At 45.9% G+C, this 23929-nt stretch overlaps 3 protein-coding genes across 5 annotated transcripts in view; 2 read left to right on the top strand and 1 right to left on the bottom strand.

The window, feature by feature from the left end:
* The window catches only part of SIK3 (SIK family kinase 3), a 281596-nt gene extending 276752 nt beyond the window's left edge, over positions 1 to 4844 (top strand). For all 3 annotated transcript variants that reach the window (XM_020989699.2, XM_020989700.2, XM_020989698.2), the window contains 2 exons: positions 1230 to 1398; positions 2383 to 4844. In XM_020989699.2, the coding sequence (XP_020845358.1) occupies positions 1230 to 1387 (158 nt within the window). In that variant the 3' untranslated portion in view covers positions 1388 to 1398; positions 2383 to 4844. The remainder of the gene's footprint in view (positions 1 to 1229; positions 1399 to 2382) is intronic.
* Positions 4845 to 11852: 7008 nt separating this feature from the next.
* APOA1 (apolipoprotein A1) lies at positions 11853 to 15301 on the top strand. Its single transcript, XM_020989701.2, has 4 exons — positions 11853 to 11919; positions 12227 to 12291; positions 12586 to 12739; positions 14289 to 15301. Exons 2-4 carry the CDS (start codon positions 12249 to 12251, stop codon positions 14890 to 14892), a joined length of 801 nt encoding a protein of 266 aa, XP_020845360.1. The 5' UTR covers positions 11853 to 11919; positions 12227 to 12248; the 3' UTR covers positions 14893 to 15301.
* A 4930-nt stretch (positions 15302 to 20231) lies between these two features.
* Positions 20232 to 23490, bottom strand: APOC3 (apolipoprotein C3). The gene is made up of 4 exons (XM_020989702.2): positions 23396 to 23490; positions 22873 to 22940; positions 21984 to 22101; positions 20232 to 20522 (listed from the first exon to the last, which is right to left on the bottom strand). The coding sequence occupies exons 2-4, from the start codon at positions 22925 to 22927 to the stop codon at positions 20393 to 20395; spliced, it is 303 nt and encodes a 100-aa protein (XP_020845361.1). The 5' UTR covers positions 22928 to 22940; positions 23396 to 23490; the 3' UTR covers positions 20232 to 20392.
* Between the last annotated feature and the right edge of the window lie 439 nt (positions 23491 to 23929).

The raw sequence follows: 23929 nt of genomic DNA, 5'->3' as shown, positions 1-23929 counted from the left end.
ATTATTGGCTCCATGGGCTCTTATGCTATCCCCAAGCAAGGGTATGGAATGAGAAGAAAAGAATCCAGAACAGTGCCTTAGAGGACGCCTCTGGGTAGTGAGCACGATCTGGATGTAGGGTCCAGCCCGGATATATACGGAGCAGTCACATTCGAGGAGAACCCAGAGACAGCATTGTCCTGACAGCCAAGAGAGAAGAGGATGGCTGGTGACTTTGGAGGGAGAGGCTTTTGTTCAGTGATGAAGTCAGAAGCCAGACTGCCGAGGGTTTAGATTCTAGGGAGAGGCAAGAACGTGGAGGCCCCAGCCATGGACAGATTTCTCAAAGAGTTAGCCACAAAAGTGACGTGAGGCATAGAATTGTCACCAGCAGGGTTTTTTGTTTGTTTTGTTTTGTTTAAGAATGGGTATGTTTGTAGGCAGTAGGGAAGTAGTCAGTAGATGGAGAGAGAACAGATCTGATAGAGGTTGAGAAGGTTTGTCTTATCTAGGAGAACGGCCATCTCTTCATGTGAGACAGGTGAAGATTAAAACTTTTGAGGGATGTAAGATGAAAAGGAGGAGGGGAGAAGTGGGGGCTCTCAGCAAATGGCATCAATTTTTTCTGAGGCAAGGTTCCCAGTTAAGAGGGTAGAGGGAGAGAAAACCATGGGAAACCTGAGAAGATTTGGAAAGGTTTAAAAGAGTTGATGTGGTGAGTGGGAGGGTAAATCAGGGAAATGTGAAAAGATTCCCTTCCTACAAAAATTAATCCCATTTGAGATTAATCTGGGTAAATTTGTAGTGGACGGTTTCATGCCGTTGGAAATGGGCACATTCTTCCCTTCAAAGAGGTTGTAGTCTAGTAGGTAGGGAGTTAAGATGTATACAAATATCATACCAAGAAGGTATTAAAAAAATTTGACCACTGTGGTCCTAGATGGGCCTTTTTCTTTCTATCTTGAAGGTGGGACTATGTTTTTTCTGAAATGACAGCTCTTTGCCAACTTAGCTGGACATGTAGACACCAGTGATCAGGCTTTGTGATATAGAGAGGTCTTCTTAATACTCAAGGGTGTAGGGAAAATGCTCATAATGGTCCAACCCAGGCCTACATCTTCATGTCTAGCCTCTTCTTTAGCGGTCCTTGGTTCTGGGAGGTCAGCTCTTGGGTCCCAAATAAAGGGCCCTTTTTTTTTTTTGTCCTTCTTTGTCCTTGCCAATCTCAAATGTTCCTTTTGTTTTTTCAGGCTGTAGGGAGAGTTTGGAAGGTCAAGAGCCCTCAGAACTGGCTGACGGCAACCAGCACTTACACAACTCTTGTTATCCATCTACATGTATTACAGACATTCTACTGAGCTACAAGCATCCGGAGGTCTCCTTCAGCATGGAGCAGGCTGGGGTGTAACAAGAAGCTAGGTGTGCTTATCATCCTGACTAGGCTAGGATTGGCATTTAGCAGCTCTCCTACTTCTCAGAGGCTTAAAGTATGTGTTCAGTGTAGTCTTGCTGGAATCACTTAAAATGAAATAACTCTTCTTCCTACATGGTTGACTTGCTTTAACTTTCTTCATGCCTCTCATAACCTCCTGACGATTTCAAAATCAACAAATTTGTATTAAGTACCTAAGTAGGCACCCCACACTATATTAAGTGCTGTGAGGGACACCGAAGAGATTAAAGCACAGTCCCTACCTTCTAATTGCTGGGTAGGGGGAGACAAAATACAGGCACTTGAATGTAACAACTTACAATTACAGTCAGTGTATGCTAAGTGCCAAATGAGTGGTGTATGGATAGCGAATGCTGTACACATTCAGAGGAGGTCACCATTTTAGCTGGAGGAGGTTGGTCAGGGAGGAGGTGGATTTGGTCTCTGCCTTGAAAGATAGGTAGTATCTATACAGGCAGTGGGACGGTGAGGAGGGATTCTGTTTCATGCCAGGGAAATAACATAACGTAGAGATACAAAAGTGAAAAAAAAAAAGGGCAGCTAAGTGGCGCAGTGCATAGAGCTTCAGCCTTGGAGTCAGGAGGACCTGAGTTCAAATGGGGCCTCAGACACTTGACACTTAACCAGCTGTGTGACCCTGGGCAAGTCACTTAATCCCGATTGCCCCCCCCAAAAAAAAAGTAAAAAAGAGTAAGACACGTTGGGTGGAACAGTTTGCCTTCAACAAAGGCAGATAATATCTCAAAAGTAGGTAAGTTTGAGCTTACGTATGGGGGCAGCAGGAGCAGACTTAGAATTGTAGCTAGAACTCAGGTGTCCACACCTTGGGGTGCTGTGGGCTCACTCTGCAAGCCTCTCAAAGGGCTGAGGGAAGTGTGGTGAAAATGCGCCCACTAAGGTCAGGTTCTCACCCCAAACTCTGACTCTTCTCTGTTTCTTTTCTGTTGCAGGTTTTGTGTACAGCTTGGGAATAAAAAAGTTCATTTTAAACCCACAGTATCTAGCAGCATCGCGCCAAATTGCCATTGTATTTTTCCCCAGCTGGAATATCACGGCTCCTTTCCTCCTATCCAGTCCATCAGTGTGCTGTTCCTTGGGGTTCAGGGGGTGTTCTACCATGTTTGCCTGTATGACCAAGCCACCGAGGAAATAAATGGGAAATGAGAGTTCTCCACTTTTGGCAAAAGTGCATTTGAGTTTTGTGTTTTCTTTTGGAGGCTGTTTTTCTTTTCTGCCTTTTCAGAGACAGGAGGGATGATTGGGGTGTGTGGATGGATGCCTAGGGTCTCTGAGCCACCACCCAAAACAGCCCTCTGAGAAGCCCCCTCATCCTTGCCGGCATTGTCAGGTGCCAGGAACAAGTACAGAGTGCAGCCTCCTCTGTGATCTACACGGCAGGGAATGGGTGGGAGTGGGGACGAGGGCAGGATCTAGCATTGACGAGCAATAAGCAAAGTTTAGGAGACCCTCGGCTGCTACTCTCTGAGTCTTCACTGCTGAGACCCGCTGAAAAGATTTGCCCAGCCTGGCAGGCTATTAACAGAAAGCCAAAGTCCTACTAGAATCTTAGTATTGGGGCAGGTAGTAGCCTGAAGCAAGAGAAGTCTCCCTTCGCTTCCTTTGGGGGGCATGTTTGTGGCCCACAGAACCCCTCTTGTCACCTCCGGAGCCGGTTGCCTTTACCATCCCTCTGGTAACCCATCCCTTCTACCCACGGACAGTTAGAGCACCCAGGAGGGTGCAGTCTGCTATCTGTGGCATCTTTTGTTCTCCTTATTTTTTATTGCGCTACAAGGATTGGTTTTCCATATATCTACATATATGTGTGTATATATATATATATATATATATATATATGTGTGTGTGTGTGTGTGTGTATGTACATATACATATATGTATATATATGTGTGTGTGTATATATATATATATATATATATATATACACATATATATACACATATACACACACATACATATACAGATCTCTCTCTTACCTTTTTCCTTTCCAACTCTGCTCCCTCCAGCCTCCTTGCCACAGCAAGAACAGGAGGCTCTCTCGGATCCCTCCTCACTCCCTACCTCCCATCATCTTCAGCCCGCTTTTTCTTCTTGATCATGTAGGAATTGTTTTTGGTAAATGTTGTTATTGTTATTATTATTATTATTATTATTGTTATTATTATTAATAAAGACAAAAGGAATTTCTGTTTAAAAGAGAAATGTTTAACTAGATTCTGTTCTATTTGAATTGTGACTTGCACCTTTGTTCAAAAGTATTTTATTTCCTTTTAATGACACTGTAATTGTGAGCACTTCTTCCTGGTGCCAGTGACACATGTCCTGGTCTCCTTCGCCCCCTCGGATGCAGTACATATGCCATGGCTCTTGTCTGGCCTTCTCCTCTTGTCTTCGCTTTACTATTATAAACCAAAGCCTTCTCTGCTGGCGAGGGCTGGGAGAGTATGTGGGCTCATCTCCTTTTGAACATTTGGGGGGTTTTTTTGGGGGGGGGATTTTTTTTTAATGAAACTTGACTCTTGATCCTTTTATTTTTCCTTTGGGGGAAAAGAGAGGAAAATATCCCTAGTCTCCTTCCAAGACCTTCTCCGAAATTTGCACAGAAGGAAACGTAAGACCAGCATGGCTGATGCTAAGCTGCTGACAGGTTACCTCTCTCTCCTCACTCCCACCTCAAATCTCACACTTCCTCTCGTCTTCAGTTGGAAAAAGAACATTGGAGAGAACCCAGAGCCCTAGCAGGATCTCCCAACAGATGGTTTCTCCTGGATGGGGAGCTTCTTTGGCTTTCTCCCGTGTTCCATTTCTTTGACCAGTGCAGGAGTGAGATCCCAGTTTCTACTCTAATTATGACTTCTTTGCCTGCTTGGCAGGAAGGTACCAAGAAAACACTGAAAGCATTTGACTTTTCCACATCTGTTCTAGCTCTCATAGTTCCTCTCTTCCTTACTCCCCCCTCCCCCCACCCTGTTTTGTTTACATGATATTGTATTTCTGGGAAAGCAAACTGCCACCCTCTAGCAAATCCAGATGAAAGCCAGTGAGTTTATTAACTGTGCCATCTTGCATACCACATTTTTTTTTAATTCATTGCTTTGTATTGTAGTAACCAATACGCGCAGTATATGTTGAATGTATATTAATATACTTTGCTATTACTTCTGTTATTTGGAAATGTCACAAGTATTTTTTTTCTTTCTCATTTATGTTGGACTGAAAAAGGGAGAAAAAAAGATTTTAACAAAATCCACCACCAGACCCAAGTTGCAGTCAGAAGATCTTTAGTCCACTCTTTTTTTTTGTTTGTTTGTTGTTTTTTTGTGGGGCACTTACAACTAATAACCTAGTTGAACAGTGGGGGATCATGATAAATAAAAACCTGATTATGATGTTATGTCAGTCTCTTGTTTGCCTTGTGATTCAGAGAAAGAACCATTCTAAGTGGCGCCAATAGTCAAAGTGGGGCCAGAAGGCTGAATATGTGTACAGTGCCACAGGGCAGGGCATGTTCAGTCCATTCTCTCACACTGCCTTCTGAAACAGGCCCTCTCTGGACGAGCCAGAATCCAGCTTTACCCTGAGTCCGCAGCATTCAGAGTGGGCTTTGTCCTCCAAAAAGAGGGTTTCAGACTGCTCAGCTTAACAGAGAATAGGCTCACTTGGAGGGTGAGGGGGCAAAGGGTTCTCGCCATAGAGGAGGGACCATTCAGAGGCCTCAGTTGGTACTCTAGTGCACTGAGTCTTCTTACATTGCTGTCAGTTTCCTCATCTGTAAAATGGGGGTGATGATATACCAACTACCTCAGGAAGTGGTTTGGAGGAAAATATTTCGACCTTAAACATTACCTTGGAAAAAGCTATATATATGTGTGTGTGTGTGTGTGTGTGTATGAATAGCTTTTTCCAAGGTAATGTTTAAGGTCGAAATATACATATATACACACATACATATGTGTATAATAAAACTATTTTTACTTGATGACCACGGTGCTTTTCAGCACCCATACTAAAGAGAGCTGGAAAGAACTGCAAGGGGCTGCTAAGGAAAGGTTTTAAGAAATTAATAAGATCAATAAGGAAATAAATTGCTGGAATTGGGAATGAAGCCTGGGGTAAAGCATGAGTTGTACAGCTACTTAAGAGCAGCTGTCAGGATGGGCTGCTCTTTCCCTTGGGTATCTTAAAGAATATAAAAGAAATCCTAAAGCACTACATAAATGCAATAAACATTTATCAGGCACCTACTATGTGCCAGGCATTCTGCTAAATATCAGATATAGATGCTAGCTATTATTTACTATTTATGTTATTATACATGTAGTCTGGGCTAGTTCAGCCCTGTTCCTTTATAAGAAATACCCTGGAGGACCTTTCTAGCCTGGGATTTTTCTAGCATTTCTAAGATGGGCCAGTTCCGCGAGGGCTTACTCCCAAATTGGCTTGGAGAATAATCAACATGCATCAGGGCTGTAAAAAGGAGAGAATTTTGAGAAGTCATTTATGTAAAAGCAACACGGAACGGTGGATAGAAAGTTGGACTCAAAGCCAGGGAAACCTGGGTTAAAGTTCCATGTCTGACATGTGCTGCTTGTGTGACCTTGCGACAATTACTTAACCTTTTGATGCACTAGGCAGCTCTCAAAAGACTATTAAGTTGTAGAGAATGCACTGACCTATATTGGTCTCTACAGGGTTTCCTTTCCAGATGTTCTCTGTACCAATGAAATCACAGGTCTATTCCCTATCTCCTTTTTCTATTATTAGACCCTCTTACCCCATTCCTTGAATCTGGCTTGTGAATTCAGACAGACTAAATGGTTGCTTATCCCTCTAGTCTGTTGGGTCAGAGCCTGAACTGTATTTACTTTGGAGTGCCCTCATTTTGTGGGAACAACAAAGCCCTCTTGGGAGCCTAGCCTGGGACCCAAGCCTCTGCATTGTCAGGACTCAATATAAAGCTGACAGGGAAGTAAATCTTGTTCTTTATGACCATCTATCTCCCATTCTCCACCTAGATTCCACCTCCAATCCACCTTCTTACCTGACCCATGATAGCTGGTGCTCAGGAGCTACTCAGAGCCCTCCCTCCCCCCCCGACTTCTCTGACTCCTTATCTGCTATGGTTTAAAAGTCCCTGGCCTTAAAAAGAAAAAATGCCTCTGCCTTCTCCATCCACCCCCCCCACACACACACTTACACACAATTTCCTACCCTACCTGATCAAAATCTGCCCCAGACCTCTCTACCCATTCATTCTGTGAGATTATCTGATTGAAACAATCCCAAGGATTGTATATTGAAAAGACCTCAGAAGATAACTAAGGTGACCCCTATCAGGAGCATGAATACTCATCTAGCTTATATTTAAGTATTTTCAGTGAAGGAGTAAGCTCAGTTTTTCAGAAGGCAGCCTATTTCATGTAAAAGAGTAGAGTTTAAATCACTTCCAGAGTACAAACCTTCAGATATCAGAAAGCAGCTATCCGTGCACTCTTCTGAATCTTACTATAAACGTCTGGAATCCCTTTCCGTGTTCCATATGATCGTTTCCTGAGCCCTCTATTGTGGTAGCTTCCCCTTTAAATGCTCTGCAGTTTGTCAATTTCTATCTTAAAATGTGGTGCCCAGAACTGAGCAAAATAGTCCTGGTGCATTTGACCAGCACAGAATACAGTGGGATTTATGTTTTTAATGGAATTTGTTCATCCAAATGAATCTCTGATCTATGGAATATACATTATGGGAGAGGGAGGTATTTTTTAAGTAGTTGATTGCTCCATCAACTAGCTGGTTGTCAGTACCCACAGTCAGCCTATCAACTAGGCACCCATTTCCCTAAAGGTTGCTGCTGATGCCTGTTCTATCAGCTGCTGAGAGCCCAGGGAACAAGGGTGCAGTGGTGGTGGTGAGGGGTGTGGTATACAACAGAGCAAGCTACTGAACTGAGAGGCGGCATAGTAAGGTAAAAATTACACCGTGCTGAGTTTAGAAGCTTACTCCCAGATCTGCAATAGGAGATATAGATATATGGATGCATATGGGGGGGTGTTATGTACATATATGTAGACATGACATTTTACTGCAAATCTGGGAATAGGCATATGTGTGTATGTATGTATATACACATATAGTGAATGTGTACATGTGTGTTGTATACACACACACACACACACACACACACACACACACACACATATATATATATATATATATATCAGTGTGACCTGGAACTAACACTAAGTCACTTTCGTGGGCCTGAGTTTCATCATCTATAAAAAGAAATTGGACCAGAATCTAGTCTCTATGTGATCAGTAAGATCCCTTCCATTGCTATGAATAGATGTTAAAGGAAAAGAATCTCTAGACTTGTGTGAGAACAGCATGTTTGTTGCTAAAAATGCTGTGCAATGTTTGGTTGCCAAACCAAACCTGGTCATCATGGTTCTTGAAGTCAAAAAACCTTGTTTCACGCCAGCCCTGGAGTGTGGAGGACCTGAGTTCAAATCTGGCCTCAGACACTTGACCCTTACTAGCTGTGTGACCCTGGGCAAGTCACTTAATCCCCAAAAACAAAACCAAAAACCGAAACCTTGTTTCAAATCCTGCCTCTGATGCCCACTACCTGTGTGACATCGGTCTTCCCGGGGTTTGATTCCTCATTTGTAAAATTGTTGTTCAGTCAGGCCTGACTCTGTGACCCCATTTGGGGTTTTCTTGGAAAAGATCCTGGACTGGCTTGCCTTTTCCTTCTCAAGTTCATTTTACAGGTGAGGAAACTGAGGCAAACAGTGTTAAATGATTTGCCCAGGATCACCCAGCTGGTAAGTGTCTGAGGCTGGATTTGAACTCATGCAGATGAGTCTTCCTGACTCCAGGCCTGGTGCTGTCTCCACTATGCTGTCCTGTTTTGGTAAAATTAGAGAATTGGAAGGGAAAAAACTGGGGAACTAAGCTCCCTTCTAGGTCCATATTTCTGATCTTAACCAGTTCCTATCTTCCAAATTTCCTCCCACCTAACTTCTCCCAACTACCCCCTGCCTTCCTTCTTTCCTTCTCTGTCTTTTCCACCCTACACTGGGGGAGGGGTGGGGGAACATCTCCAGTCATACTGATCTACATCTTGCTACTGGACCCAGATGGCTCTGGAGGAGAGAGTGAGGCCAAGTGGCTTTGCACAGCCCTGCCTCACTTAAATCCAATTCACTTGTGAGTCATGGCATCGCCTCCCTGATGTCATGGTCCTCTTTGAGAAGGAAGTATAAACACCAGCAGCAACCCTGCACTGTCACATGTTTTCCCCCAGTTGTATAGCTGAGCCAAGACTTCCACTCATCCATCCTTACCTAACCCTTACCCCCTAGTCACTTAGCACAGATAAGCATGGGTGCTGACACAGGGCAGCCAGATGGGTTTGTTCCTGACCATTGACATCTATGGGAGGATCCAGAGAGGTCAGCTTTTCCTCCCAGGGCATTTGTGGGCTAGAGTAGATCCTCTGTTTTTTTCTCTGGATATAATTCTGGGTAACACATTGTAGGAGGGTCAATGAAAATGGGCATATGTTCACAGGATAAGAAGCAAGCCTGATGGCGAGAGGACTAGCTACCATGTTCTATAAGGAATGGGGGAAAGAACTGAGAATGTTTGACCTGGAGGAGAGGAGGTTTCTTTAGGTGGAACATGATAGCTGTCTCTAAGCTGTTGTTCAGAGGGTTGCCCCATGGAAATGAGATTAAGCTTGTTCTGCTTGCCCCCAGAGGGTAGAAGGTACAGGGAAGCAGATTTTAACTTAACACAGGGCATTCCCAAAGTGTGGTGCAGTATTAAGCTTTAGTAGCTTAAGATTTTTTTGGAACACCTGAACATCCTATATAAAGCAGACACTCCCTAACAATAAGAGCCATCCAGTGGAATGGGTTATCTTGGCAGGTAGTAAGTTCCCTGTCACTAGAATTCAAGCAGAGACTGAATAACCACTTGTCTGAGGTTGAATTCAAACACTTCCAAGGTTCCTTCCAATGCTGAGCTTTTGCTATTTGTGTGTAACCCAGAGATAATGTATTTGCATCAAGACTTTCCTCATTGGTGAAGAGCATGATCACTTGATGTCTGTGTCCTTGAGAGGGATGGAGTTGGCTAGAAATCAGGAGAGGAGAGATTATTTCCTCTGGATTTTGCCTTCTAGAATTATGGCTATGGATTCTCCTCAGGAAAAGGCCTCTGAAGGGAGAGATAAAGGATTTGGGGAAAAGTTGACATGCTTGAAGCGCTTCCTCTCCATGTCAGCTTCTTGCCTCCAGGGAACTTTCTTGTAGGTGCAGAGCATTAGGTATTAATTCCACTACCAAGGAGGAATGTCTTGGGCAAATTCTCAGGCTGGAACACTGCGTTACATACATAGCTACATATACTATCCCATTTGGTCTTCCCAGAAATCCTGTGAGGTAGATGACAGGATTCTTATAGACATTTTACAGGCGAAGAAACAGGCCCAGTGAACATAAATTATTTTTCTCAAGATTAGCAAATTAAAAAGCAGGTAGTAGACAGACTCCAGTTCTGGATTCCAAACCGAGGGCTTTTCCTACCCAGCCACTCTGGCCCCTACAATCCCAGCAGGAAGTTGTTTTCTCCAGCATTCAATAGTGCAAGCAGCTAGCAACACCGTTTGTACAAAGTTCGGTACCAGGTACTAGGGCAGACACAGAGGAGTGAAGATACAGTCCGTACCTTCCATCTAGTTGGAATCAGACCATCAGAAAACACTTGTAAATCAGCAGAGAAATCGAGACAGATAACAGCGAATGATAGTGTGCCATACTATACTAGACCCACAGGGTTATCGATTTTGAGCTAGACCAGTCCCCATATTTTACTGATGAAGAAACTGAAGCCCAAACAGGTGACAGGACTGACCCCAAGTCACCTAGGTATTAAGTAGCTAAGTCAATCAGAGTCAGGTCTTCTAGCTCTATCTTCACCATTCTACAATACCCAACTGACCCTTGAACTTATCTCTAGTATTCTAACTTCCCAAAGCATGCCAGCTTTTTCTTCTATTCCCACATCTCCAATATGGACACTAACTCTCCAGGTGCAGGTAGACAGAACAAGATGGAAATTTAGATGCTGTGATATTAAGGTCCTAGGTACTGGTCCTCAAATTCTTGGGTCATTTAACAAACTGAATAAAAATGATGATAATAATGATGAAAGACATCTGACACAGCATTTCGAACTCGGCAAAACATATTACATACACGATATCTTTTTAAATCTTTATTAAGTATTCTGTGTATAACTTTTCCTATACTACAGATGAGGAAACTGAGGCTTAGGTGAAGTGATTTGCTTATGGTCATACACAGCTATTGACAAGTCAGTACTAGTTAATAGCTGAACCATGAGTCAGAGTTCAATGAATCAGTCTGTGAAATCTTCCTAGAAGATGTGAGTTTGAGCCAGGTTTGGGAACAACCTGGATTACTAGAGAGAAACCACTCAAAACCCACTGCTAGAACTTCCCCTGACTTCAGAGACCACAGTGTTCCATTTTTCACTTTTCCTGATTTTGGGGGGTGGGATGGACAAGAGGTTTGGAGACAAAAAGCTTACTTCTTGCAGAGATTTCCTGCTTCTTAAAGAGGGAAGGGGGAGGTGTTCCCTTCTGAGCCTCTGTGGGGACCAGGCAGGAAGTCCCTCTTACCTCCCCCCTGGAAAAACCTATGTTAGGGTAGTACTCATGCTCCCCTCCCTCTGTGCCAAGATAATTTCCCCCCCCCCATTCCGTGTGTGAGTCCCTCCCTTCTGGGCCTGAGATTACGTGGGTAATGGAACTAGCCAAAGTCTTTCTTACTTCTCACCCAAGGTTTTGAAGAGGAGGTTTGGGCCCCGAAGGAGCAGTGTAGGGCTGGCATAGCCTAGGCCAGGGGTGGGGAACCTGCAGCCTCAAGGCCACATGTGGCCTTCTAGGTCCTTGGGTGCGGCCTTTTGACTGAGTTCAACTTTTACAAAACAAATCCTTTTATTAAGGGGATTTGTTCTGTGACGTTTAGATTCAGTCAAAGGGCTGCATTTGTGGACCTAGAGGTCCGCATGTGGCCTTGAGTCCACCCCTGGCCTAGGCTATGCTCCCCCCAACCCCAGCTAACTTTGGAAGACAGAGATTACTCTCTGCGAGAGGTGCAGCCTATCCCTTGCCCAGTGGACCGTCCCGGATTGTAGAGCCAGAGCTGGGTCCCTCTTGGGTAATCACTGCCCCTACTTTCTGTTTGCCTACCTGCTTAGGCCCAGGATTTCAGGTGAGTGGGGGAGGAGAGACAAGTTTGACCCTTGAACTCTAAGTTCCACATGTCCTTCTGAAGGTTCACCTTATCTCCCTGCTTTAGCCCAGCCCTCACTGGCAGCATAAATACCAGCTCCTGAGGAGAGCTACAACTCCTGTTAGATCACCTGGAGAGAACATTCAGGTAAGATCCGCCAAGCCCAGGCTGGCCATTTGACTGGGCTTACCTGGGACAAGCTTGACCAGGCCTCTGGCTGACCTCCAGATAGGAAGTCCAGGACCTAGCAGGAGAAAGGGACGCAGTAAATGCAGGGAAGGACGCTAGGTCCAGAGCTGTTGGGACCCTTCCATTTTACAGATGAGTAAACAGAAGCCCAGGAGTCTTTCCTCGTCCTGTGTGATTACCCTTGCCTGATGTACCTTCCTCCTCCTCCTCCTCCTCCTCCTCCTCCTCTTCTTCCACGGTTTAAGCCTGTCTCCTCTCTCCACAGGTCATAGGCAGAAGTCCTCAGGATGAGAGCTGTGATTTTGAGCCTCTCCCTGCTCTTCCTCACAGGTAGGTGCCAACACCAAGCCCCAGCTCTGCGGTCAGTCAGGCGCCTCACTCCCCTTTGTTCCCGATACACTATAGGGGATTGGGAGAAGGTGGTGGCAGGAATACTTAATACAAAATTTGCTCTCACTGGTCCTAGGCTGAGCTGGGCAACTGCACCTTCACATACGCTGTCTTCTCCCACCTGTAGCTCAGAAGCCCCTTCCCTCTGGAACCCCTGAGAGAGGACTGAGCGGGTTATTAAAGAGTCAGGGCAGAGGGCGGTAATGACGCGGTCATCTTCCTTCTCTCCTCAAGGGAGCCAGGCCAACTATTTCTGGCAGCATGATGAGCCCCAGACGCCCCTGGAGCAGGTGAAGGATGCCCTGACTGTCTACCTGAACGCTGTCAGGGACACTGGCAAGGAGTATGCGTCTCAGTTTGAGTCCTCCTCTATGGGCAAAGAATTGGAGTGAGTAGGCTTGTCAGAGTACACAGTCTGTCCTGTGGTGCCAGGGGAGGAAGCTGCTGGTCCTCACTTTCCCCAGAGGTGACAGAGAGCATCAGTGATTGCTGGACCCCTGAGTCATCCACTGGTGGCTCCCCGCTCCTGGACTTGGCCTGGCCTATCCAACGCGGATAGGTTGTCTCCTCAGCTTCCTTCCTCTAAGGCTTCTCCAAAGGCCAGCTTCCTCTTCTGGGCATCTTTTAAGCTTAAGAAAGGGAGGCTTAAGTTAGGAGAAGCCTGACTAAAAGAGGAACAGGGGTGGTACACCAGGAGTGTCAGAGCAGGTCAGATTCCTTCCTGAGCACAGTCTGCCCAGGGATTCACCCGACTCTTCCCTTTCTCCCCAATCCCTATTCCTCATTTGGGAAGCAATTCAATTCAACATGCACCTACTAAGTACCAGGCAAGGGGCTAGGCTCTGAGAATACAGAGAAAAAATCCTTTCCCTCAAAGAACCTACATTGTACTGGAAGGAAAACAAACAGAAATTCAGATAAGTAAATACATGGTGTTTACAAGATAAACAGAGTGGTTTGGGGGTAGGGGTTGGTGGGGCACTAACAATTGGAGAAATAAGACTAGGTCTCTAAGAGGTGGCCCTAGAACAGAGGCTAGAAAGGAACTTAAGGCTCCAAGAGGCAGGTGGGAGGGGTGTTTTAGGTGTGGGAGACAGCCTATGCCTAGACCCAGCACATAAAAGGCTGTTATAAGAAGCATCCCATAGCCCTGTTTGTCTGGGATGTAGAATGTGGGAAAGCGTAGTCATGTAAAGGCAGTCCAGAAAGATAGATTGGAAGCTTGGGAAGTCACTTGAAGGCTGGCATTTTCATCCTAGAAGCAATTAGGAGCCACTGATATTTTTCTTTTCTTTTCTTTCTTTCTTTTTTTGGCTAGGCATGGGGGTTAAGTGACTTGTCCAGGGTCACACAGCTAATAAGTGTTACGTGTCTGAGGCTGGATTTGAACTCAGGTCCTCCTGACTCCAGGGCCAGTGCCCTATCCATTGTGCCACCTAGCTGCCCCATGCTGATAGTTTTCAAGCAAGGGAGTGACATGGGCAAAACTGTGCTTTATGACTAGTTGGCTGTGACAGCTAATAGTAAGGATTGCTAATATGGATATCGTGCTTACTATGTGCCAGGCACTGTGCTAAGAGCTTTACAATTATCTCATTTGACCCTCACAACAGCCCTGGGAGGTAGGTGCTATTATGATCCCCATTTTACATATGGGGAAACTGAGGCAGGCAGCAAAATCTTGCTCAGGGTCACACAGCTAGTGATGATGATGATAGCTAAAATTTATAGAGTACCTACTATGGGTCAGGCACTGTGCTAAGTGCTTTACAATTTTTTTCTCATTTGATCATTGCAACAACTCTGGGAGGTCGGTGCTACTATGATCCTTATTTTACAAATGGGGAAACTGAGGCATGCAGCAGGGAAGTGACTTGCCCAGGGTCCCACAGCTGGTGTGATAACGTTCTGTCTCTTCTCTCCTCAACTCTCCGCAGCCTGAAGATTACAGACACTCTATCTTCCCTGGGTTCAGCCTTCACTGCTTTCTATGACGAGCTCTCCCCTGCCTACCTGGGACTCAAGGATAGCTTAGTTAAGGAAACCGAGGGCCTGCGGGAGGAGATGACAAAGGGCTTGGAAGAAGTGAAGAAGAATATTCAACCCCACCTGGATGCGTTTGAGAAGAAGTGGCAGTCCGACATGGAGCTCTACCGCCAGAAGGTCGCCCCTCTGACCCAGGACCTGAAGGACAGCGCCAAGCAGAAGTTCGATGAGCTCCATGAGAAACTGAGCCCCTTGGGCCAAGAACTTCGAGAGCGTGCCCAGAGCCACATCGAGACCGTCAGGGAGTACTTGAGTCCCTACCACGAGAAGCTCAAGACAAACCTGAGCCAGAAGCTGCAGGAGCTCCGGGAGAAAGGCTTGCCCTCCGCCTCTGAATATCAAGCCAAGGTATCCCAGCAGCTGAAAGCCATTAAGGAAAAGGTCACTCCGCTCCTGGAGGATCTCAAGGGAAGCGTTGACCCTATTTCAGAGAAATTCAAAGCCGAGCTTCTGTCCATGCTGGAGGAAGCCCGGAAGTCCTTGGCCAGCCAATGAGGATGCCACTCTCTGCCCTCCCTCAACATTGCCTCAGTGACCAGCTCCAATCCAAATTACTCCCCCTTTTAAGGCTGTGGGTCATATCTGGACAGGAAGCCAGAGCCAAAAAACAAAGAAGGGTTCCAATGTAGGCTGCTGCTAGCCCCTACTCTGCTCCTGCCATCAGCGCTGCACAGGGGCCCCCAGCAGCATTCCTCTCACTCCTGCGTTTCCCTTACTTCTGGGAATTCAGGGAAGCGGTGGATTTGGAGAGGAATTCATGGAGACCAATGTAGCCCTAGGTTGGAGTGTATGTACATGTGGTGGGGAGAGAGCCTCTCTTCCTGGCTGTTCAGTTCCTCTTCCTTCCCTTCTCCAGCTTATTTTCCCCCCTGATTTTGTGGAATAAAGGTGTCTAAGTTATCAAGCAATGCCTGTGTCTTTACTGGAGAGGTTTGCAGCTTCTCTTCCTGAGGGAATAGGGGTGGGGGCGGCATGGGCAAAGTTGGGAGACCATGGGGTAGGACCCGGATACAGGTGGGTTCTCTTCTTGTCTGACCTGATTTTGGATAGGAGTGGGGGTCAAGGTAGGAGGTGCATGTTCTCTGTGCTCTCTGACCTTCAGGATTCAAGCCAAGCCAAATAACTCTCCGCTACAGACTTACCAAGTATGTCTAAGTGCTCTGCAATCACCCCCAGCCCTCTGGCTCTTGGCAATCAGCCAGCAACTGATTAACCACTGTGAGGCTGCCCCTGGGCTAGGCCCGATGGGGGCTACAAAAGAGGAGGGGGTGGGGGTGGGGAACAGTCCTTGACAGGCAAGACTATACAGTGGATCTGAAAAGACAAGATGGAGTATCAAACAGTTAGAGAATGATACAAAACAACATATAATGGAAATATGTTTTGCATGTCTGCACATGTGTAATCTTTATCAAATTGCTTGCCTTCTCAATGACGGGGGAGAGGAGAGAGAATGGGAGAGAATTTGGAATTCAAAATTATAAAAAAATTAAGGTTAAAAATTGTTTTTACATGTAATTGGGAAAAAATAAATATTAAAATAACCCATGTGATCAGATACTAAATCAGCACACAAATTATAGTATAGTAGGAAAAGCCCTAAATTTATAGTCAGGAAACCCTGAATTAAAATCCTGCCTTTGACGCTATATGTTTGAACTTGGGAAAATCCCTTTACCTTTCTGAGCCTCAGTTTCCTTAACTGTAAAAATAGGAATAATAATATTTAAACAATTTAATTCAATAAATATTTGGGCCTCTATAAATATAAGCACCTACTGTAACACAAGGCACTATGCTACCCACTGGAGATAAAAAGACAGAAATTAAAAACAACTAAACAGATAAGGAAATAGAAGATTGTTTGAGGAGGGAGAGAGAGAGAGAGAGAGAGAGAGAGAGAGAGAGAGAGAGAGAGAGAGAGAGAGAGAGAGAGAGAGAGAGAGAGAGAGAGAGAGAATACTATTAGGTAGGAGAATCCAGAAAGGCTTGCATGAGGGGGGCAGCTAGGTGGAGCAGTGGATAGGGCACTGGTCCTGGAGTCAGGATGGACCTGAGTTCAAATCCAGCCCCAGACACTTGACACATTAGCTGTGTGACCCTGGAAAAGTCACTTAATCCCAATTGCCTCATCAAAAAAAAAAAGATGGCAAAGCTAAAAACTGCATACTAAGGGATGGAGATGAAGAGGAAATTCATTCCCAGCATAGAAGATAGGAATATTAGGAGCTAAGGAGTTTTCTTTTTGTCCTAGAGGCAGGAGGAAACCACTGAAAATTCTCGAATGGCAAAATTAGAGGCTCAAACCTGGGCTATTCTTTCCTGGCTCTGATTGCTATTCAGATATAGAGAAGACATACAGGTCTAAGACCTCAGACTGTGACATTCTCCCCTGCTGACTAAGCCTGTTCTTCTCCTGATTCAAGGAAGAACTGAGATAATGTCTCTGCCCCCTGTGTCACCTAGACTTTTCTTGGCAGGTCAAGACCGGTTGGGCTTCCACTATACCTTGGGGATGAACATCAGTTGGACCTTCCTGACTGGAGTGAGTGTTCAAAGAAAGATACTGAATCCCCTCCTTCAGAGGGCTTTAACAAAAGAAGAGAAGCCTGACCTGCCTGAAATGGGGAAACCCATCTGGAGGCAGAAGAATATGTTAAATGACCCCACAGAATCAAGACCTTTATAATTTGATACAGAAACAGGGGCATTCAAGGGTTTTGATATTGGTTCTTCCTAGGCACTTGAGGTATGTAGCTTGGGGAGAAGAGGAGCCTTGGGAGTGTGGGGAGCAGGGAGGAAGGAGAATGGTCACCATCTTCCCATATTTCAAGAGCTGCCATACGGATCATGGGTTCTCAGAATCAATGCTGGTGGAACACGAGCTCTGGCAAGTTCTTAAAAGCTAGAGGGCTGTCAAGCATAGTTCCAGGGTTACATTGCATACACAGTCCAAGGACTAGGCTGTCTTGGCTAGGCATGGATAGGCTCATATCCAGGAGATTGCCCATCAGAAAAAAATATAACAACCTGCAGTCCTGCCCAGCCCCCTTTCATTTCACAGTGATGGTGCTAGTAGGGTGCTAGAACAGGGGGCAGAAGTTGCCTGGAGTCACAAATGTGAACTTAATTCTTAACATTCTAAATAAATGGAAAACTTTTGTCCAATGACCAACAGATATGTATGCTACTGGGCAAATTAAACTGTATACATATTAATATTCTTACTCTAAATGGAACCAGAAGACATAAAGATATTATAAGTAAATAGAAGAATTAAGCCTTTCTTGATTCCTTCAGCTGCTAGCACCTTCCTATCCCTTCTCCCCATCACCTTGGATTATTTTAGTATAAATTTTGCATATACATGTAAATGTCTCTATAATGTAATGAAAAAGGGACTGCTTCATTTTTGCCCATACCTAGCATAGTGCCTGGCACACAGTAGGTGCTTAATAAATGCTTGTCAGTTGATTGATTGGTTAAAGATGGCTCACAGGTTGTCCCAAAGAGGTGAATAAAGGGATGGAAAAATCTGTTCCATCGAATACCCAAAAGAAACAGAGATATCATTTCATAGAACACTTGATCATAGGATACCTTGCTGAGCTCAGCTCATGAACATAAACAGATTGCCACAAAGATAATTTTAGCTAACATGCCTATACTTTGTGGTAAAGGATGAAGAAATATGGAAATCTTATGAAGAATTTGACAACATCCTTCTAAGTGACTGAACATTTAGCTTGACACTTAGGACCTTGAAAATTCATCTCCCTCAACATTTTTCTACAAGTCTATCATGGAGGCAACTCAGGGAATACAAAGACCAAACCCACTACGCCCGAACTTCAAGGATCTGACAGTCTTGGGGACTGTTGGCATACTCAGAGAAGTAGAACTATCTGCCGACAAGATGTACACAGATAAGGAAATGGAAGGCCATTTGAGGAGGAGAAGGAATCAGCATCTTTGAGCCAAGACTTGAAGGAGGATAAGTATTCAGAAATGAAGAAACGAAGACGGTTCATGCATTTTAGGCACGGGGGAGGAGAGTGCCAGGAAGTAGGAAGCAGCTAGGTGGCACTGTGGACAGAGCATTGGGCCTGGAGGCAGGAAGACCTGAATTTTAATACTGCCTCAGACACTAGCTGTGTGACCCTAGATAAGTCATTAACCTCCATCTGCCTCAGTTTCCCCAACTGTAAAATGAGGATCATAGTACCTAACTCACAGTGTTATGTGGATCGAATGAGACAGTATTTGTAAAGCACTTAGCACGGTGACTGGCATAGAGTAGGTGACGATAAATGCTTGTGCCTTTGCCCTTTTCTTCTCTTGTGGACAGGAGGTAGAAGGCTGAGTTTGGGAAATACCTAACAGTTCAATTTCACTGAAATATAGAATAGGTGAAGGGCAATACTATGAAAGATGGCTGCAGAAATGGGCTGGGGTCAGATTTTGGAGGGCCAGCCTTAAATGCCAGGCTGAGTTTGAGGGGTTTGCCTTTTATCCTGGAGACCATGGGAAGCTGCTAAGGTAAGAACAGAAAGGAGCAGCGTGGTGGAAATGGGCAGAGAAGTAACACTTCCCATGGCAGCCCACCCAGAAAGGTCCTGCACCAGGACCCCCTTGGGTTGCATGCAGCCCAAGCTTACTTACTTGATATTTCATAGTGCTATATATATATTCCAGCTCAGAGGTTAGGATGAGGAGTTAGGAGATGTGGGTTCAAAGGGTCAGCTCCATCTGATCTCAGGCAAGTTATAATATCTTTGGGTCTCAGCCCATTTACAAAATGAGGTGGGAGAAAAAGAGGGTGTGACTTATAGGACTTGGAGCTGGAGGGGGCCTAAGAGATCATTTTGGTCCTGGGAAATTATTTGAATTCAACTGCCTTGTCTGACAGATGAGAAAACTGAGACCCGCAGAACTTAAGTGACTCACCTAAGATCACACGGATAGTTTGTAGAAAAGCCAGCATTTGAACCCAAGTCCAGGCAGCAAGGTGGTGCAGGGACAGAGTGTGGGGCCTGAGGTCAGGAAGACTCATTTTCCTGAGTTGAAATCTGTCCTCAGATACTTACTAGCTGTGTGACCCTGGGCAAGTCACTTAACTTTCATTGCCTCAGTTTCCTCATCTGTAAACTAAGCTGGAGAAGGAAATGGCAAATCACTCCAGTACCTCTGTCAAGAAAATTCCAAATGGGGTCATGAAGAGTCAGACACAACTGAAAAATGACCAAACGACAACTTCTGACGCCAAGCCCAGGATTCTACCTGCTGTAGCGTGTTTGCTCGGTTCTGACGGCTAACCATTCTTCAGCTCTAACGTTCCTCGAGGTTTGAGGATGTATCCAAAAGGTATGATGTGAAGAAGAAAGCACCTTTAAACTCAGCTGGTAAAGGTGGACAGAAAGGTCCCAGGCTCAGAATATTACTGCTGGAAGGGCCCACAAAGATAATTTAGTTCAAACTCTTTCTTTTCTTTAGATGAGGGAATTGAGAACCAGAGAGGGGAAATTACTTGTCAAAAGGCCCACAGAACCAGGACTAGAACCCCAGTTTTTTAACTCCTTTGTCAGTACCCTTTGTACTCAGCTAAGAAAGCCAGAGAGGGCGCTCTTTTTTTGTCATCTTCTGTCTTTTCTTCAAATTTCTCAGGACATAGGTCAACCATCACTGAGTCCTAAGAGGTGCCCCTACAAGGGGCACCAATTCCCCTTTCTTTGGGAAATATGACATGGATTAGAAGCTCTCTGTCCCAGTCCCCCACCCCAATTGCCGTTCCCACCCCCCGAATGAAAATAGCCCATGTGGTATACACAATGCCATAGGTGTTTCACATTTGGCTTTATTTTGAGGGCAGTGCTTGGTTCGGGGGCAGATGCTTTTCCTGAGACATAGTGGAAGAGTGCAGGAAGCCCTGGAGACAGGAGGATCCAGGGAGGCAGGAAGATGACAGATGGATAGACAAGATGATGGAGCTGAGTGTTCAAGGTGTGTCTTTTTGAGGAGGAGGTTCTACCACTGCTTCATCAGCTTTCTCCCACAGGCCAGAGAACTTGTCTGCCCAAGCGCTCCAGTAATCACGCAGGGAACTGAAGCCGTCAGTCACCCAGCCCCTAAAGGATTAAACAGAAAGAGGGGCCAAACGGTAGGGGAAATCCACCTCAGGACTGAACACCTCACCCTCTCTTCCTATCCTTCTTTCAAACCTATCATACCTCAACAGTCTCCCTACAGACCCGTTTCTGTCATGGTTAGGAACATCTGGAAGGAGGATAAATGACGGTGAGATGGCTTATCCTATTCTACTGGCCTTCCTGTGATTGCCTCAGACTTATCCCTAAAACAGAGACTTCCTAGGCCCTAGGAAGAAGACTGGAGGCAAGGAATGAAAAGCAGATTATGGTAGTGTTGGGCAGAGCAGGGGAAAGGGGCTGGAAGGTCTCCTGAGCAACTTTGCCAGACCACACAGAACTTTCTAGCAGAGTAGAAGCTAAGTGGCTAGGGGTGGGAAGGGGAGAGGCTCAGGGAAGTAGGGATTGGAGCTCAATGAGAGGTACCATTTTTCCTTGTTAAGTCAGATTCACCTAACTCAGGAGGGGCAGAGGAAAACTGGGGAGAAAGGAAGGGGTGGGTTTTTGTTTAACTAGCCATTTATATAAGCAACTAACCAGCTCCATCTCTCTGGGCCTCAGTATGCTCATCTGTAACATGAGTGGGTAGAACTCTAAGGTACTTGCTAGCTCTCACATTCTTTGATAGATCCCATTCTATGGAATGGAAGGGGAAGCAGTAAGGGTGTGTAGGAAGTTTGAAGTCAACAGAAGAAACAGTTTCATTCTCAAGCCTGTGGCTCAGAAGTAGTGAGAATTGGGAAAGTTTCCTGGAGGCCCCTAGAAAGAAGAAAAAGGCAATAGTAGAAGAGAGGCAGGAAGGTGGCAGAGGAGGACATAAGGAGACCAGGAAAAGGGAGAGGAGGCACTCAGGAAAAAGAGGTGAAGACAGAGAGAAAGAGAGGGAGAATGGACTTTCCCACCCATACTGGCATCAGTATTTAAGGGTATGAAACCCTCCAAAATTATTTCCATGATCTAGGCTCTTGCTTCTTAATAACCTAGACTGGATCCAAGTTTCTGAGAAGGGAGGAATAGAGTGGGAAGGGAGGAAAGCCAGAGAAAGGGAGGCAGAAAAGGGGGCAGATAAGGAGGGAAGGAAGGATTAGGGAGAAATTTCATATGAGGCAGAAGAGACAGAGGGGGAAAGAAGAAGGAGGTTAAGATATGAGGGACAATGGGAAAGGAAAGAGACAGACAAGTAGGAAGAGCAAAAAGGATGGGGAGCAACAGGAATAAAGAGGGAAAGAAGAAGGGGACAGAGGAGAAAGAGTGATAGGGATGAAAGACTGGGTTAGAGGATACAGAAAGGGGAAGAGAGGCAGGTGTGGAGAAGGAGGGAGGTGGAAGTGAAAAAGAGGGGAAGAGAAAGGAGAGTGGGGAGAGAAGGGGGAAAAGAATGGCAAGGGAGAAAGGAAGGTCAGGAGCTGGGAGCTTGTGAGAGGTGAGGAAGACCTAGCGTACTTGGCCTGCTGGGCCATTTGAGACTCCTGCATGGTGGTCAGAGCGTCCTGAGCCTGTTTAGCTGCCTGCTGCACGTAGTCGTGGACCCGGTTCAGGATTGTCTCCTCTTCCTGGGCATCTGCACGGAAGCAAATGGGAGAGGGGAGGTGGCATGAGGCTGGAATCAGGCTAAGGAGGAGAAGGCAGCCTTTGCTTGGGTTGGGAAATTCCTAAGAGGGATGGAAGCAACACATTGAGAATCACCCTGGACTTGTCTCCTTTCGCTCTCTGGCTCTCTCATGCTGTCCCACATCAGAATAAGGGTAGAGGGGACCACAAGAATAGTTCTGGTTGGAACCAGGGAGTAAGAGACATAGGCAGGAGGCCCCTCCTTGGGGTGAGGGGGTGTCTTCCCTAGATAGACCTGAGCCTCAAAGGTATACCTAGGTAGAATGAGGTTACTATGGCTCTGTGCTAGCACATGGAATTTGTAGGGCATTGACAATCCCCTAAGAACAACAGAGCTTAGTAGGTACTTAGCATGAATAATTCATCAAAATACTAGGGTTGCCTTTATCTCCTCCCTATGCTGTTTCCTGTCCCTGCCCCAGCCGTGGCCTTTCACTGGCATCCCAGAACTTCTGTGTCCCACCCCCATGACAGAGAAGTGACTTACTCCTCCTCAACCACCAGTCAACTGAGGAGCACTTGCCCCTCCATTGTGATACTTGCCTTGGCTGCAAACATCCCCTTGTTACAGCTTTGTTGAGCCGCATCTATCTTGAAATGAATTGCGATAGGACCAGGTAGAAAGCAGTTATGCCCTGGGCTCTCTTTCTTCCTTCCTCCCTATATGCTTTCCAGAGTCCCATCCCCGGGTCCAACCCCACCCTGTGCCAGAGAGTCTTACAAGCAAAGACCAGCAGAGTCAGGAACACAGAAGCAAAGAAAACTCGGCGCTGCATGGTCACTCTGCGTCTGAGAGAAAACGACTCACATGAGTACAGACCCCCAAACTCCCTGTAAACCTTCCACCTCCCTGCATCAGCAGCAACCCATTCTGTCCCTGACAAGCCCTGTTCTCTGGAGAGACTGAAGCAGCATCAAAAGCCAAAAAGTACTGAGGAGAGCAGGACCCAGGCACCCCAGCTCCTGCTATGCCAATTCCCAAGGTGGAAGGCTTCTAGGGCCATGATAGTCTGCTACCAAGAATATATACTTGCTCTGACATTCTAAGGGTTGGGGACACTGTCTAGCAGAGGAAATGGGGAGGCTTAAGGTCCCATGCTGTGCTCTCCCTATGACCATTCCCTCCCCTCCCCACCCCATTCCCCCAAAGGGACTCAGAGCTCAAAATTTATAAGTATAGGCTCTGCCCTTCCATGGTGGATGAATATTTCCTCATCTTCCCTGCCCACCCCCTGAGGCTTTACCTGGAAAGCTGATTCCTGGAATGTGCTGATTGGGATGGGAGGACCTACTGTGGCCTGTTTTATATTGTTCCCTGGGCAGCGGGCACTGGAGGCCCAGGCAGCTGGGCAAAGGTCACCTGCTGACCTGTCCAGATAGGGTTAGAATACAGAGCCAAGCAACCGGCTCTGGGTGGAAGTTAAGAAATCCCAAGTGAAACAAAGACAGAAGCTATCTGTCTTCCTCCCATCTCTTTAGCTGCTTGTTGGCTGGGCTCAGAGACAGTGTCATGGATAGAGCCTCTTAAGCCCCATGGCAACCTGGTTCTCTTAAGGATGAGGAAGGAGAGCACCATACCTTCTGGGCAGGAAGTAGGGTCAAGTTTCAGGCCAAACTTGCTGGTGACAGAGGGAGAGGGTGTTTTGAGGTATCTCCAAAATATTGTTCCTAGAATTCCCATCTTCAAGGGAAGCTAAGGTGGTAGAACTGCCTTCAGTGACTGCTTTGAGACAGAGAGAATGGGTAGCAGCATCTCTCTAGGGGCCGCTGGATTATCT

The sequence above is a fragment of the Phascolarctos cinereus genome, unplaced genomic scaffold (genome assembly GCF_003287225.1).
Source record: "Phascolarctos cinereus isolate Bilbo 61053 unplaced genomic scaffold, phaCin_HiC Scaffold_726;HRSCAF=1367, whole genome shotgun sequence".
Lineage (NCBI taxonomy): Eukaryota > Metazoa > Chordata > Mammalia > Diprotodontia > Phascolarctidae > Phascolarctos > Phascolarctos cinereus.
The sequence above is the reverse complement of the archived record's forward strand: the minus strand, read 5'-3'. Positions and strand labels throughout refer to the sequence as shown.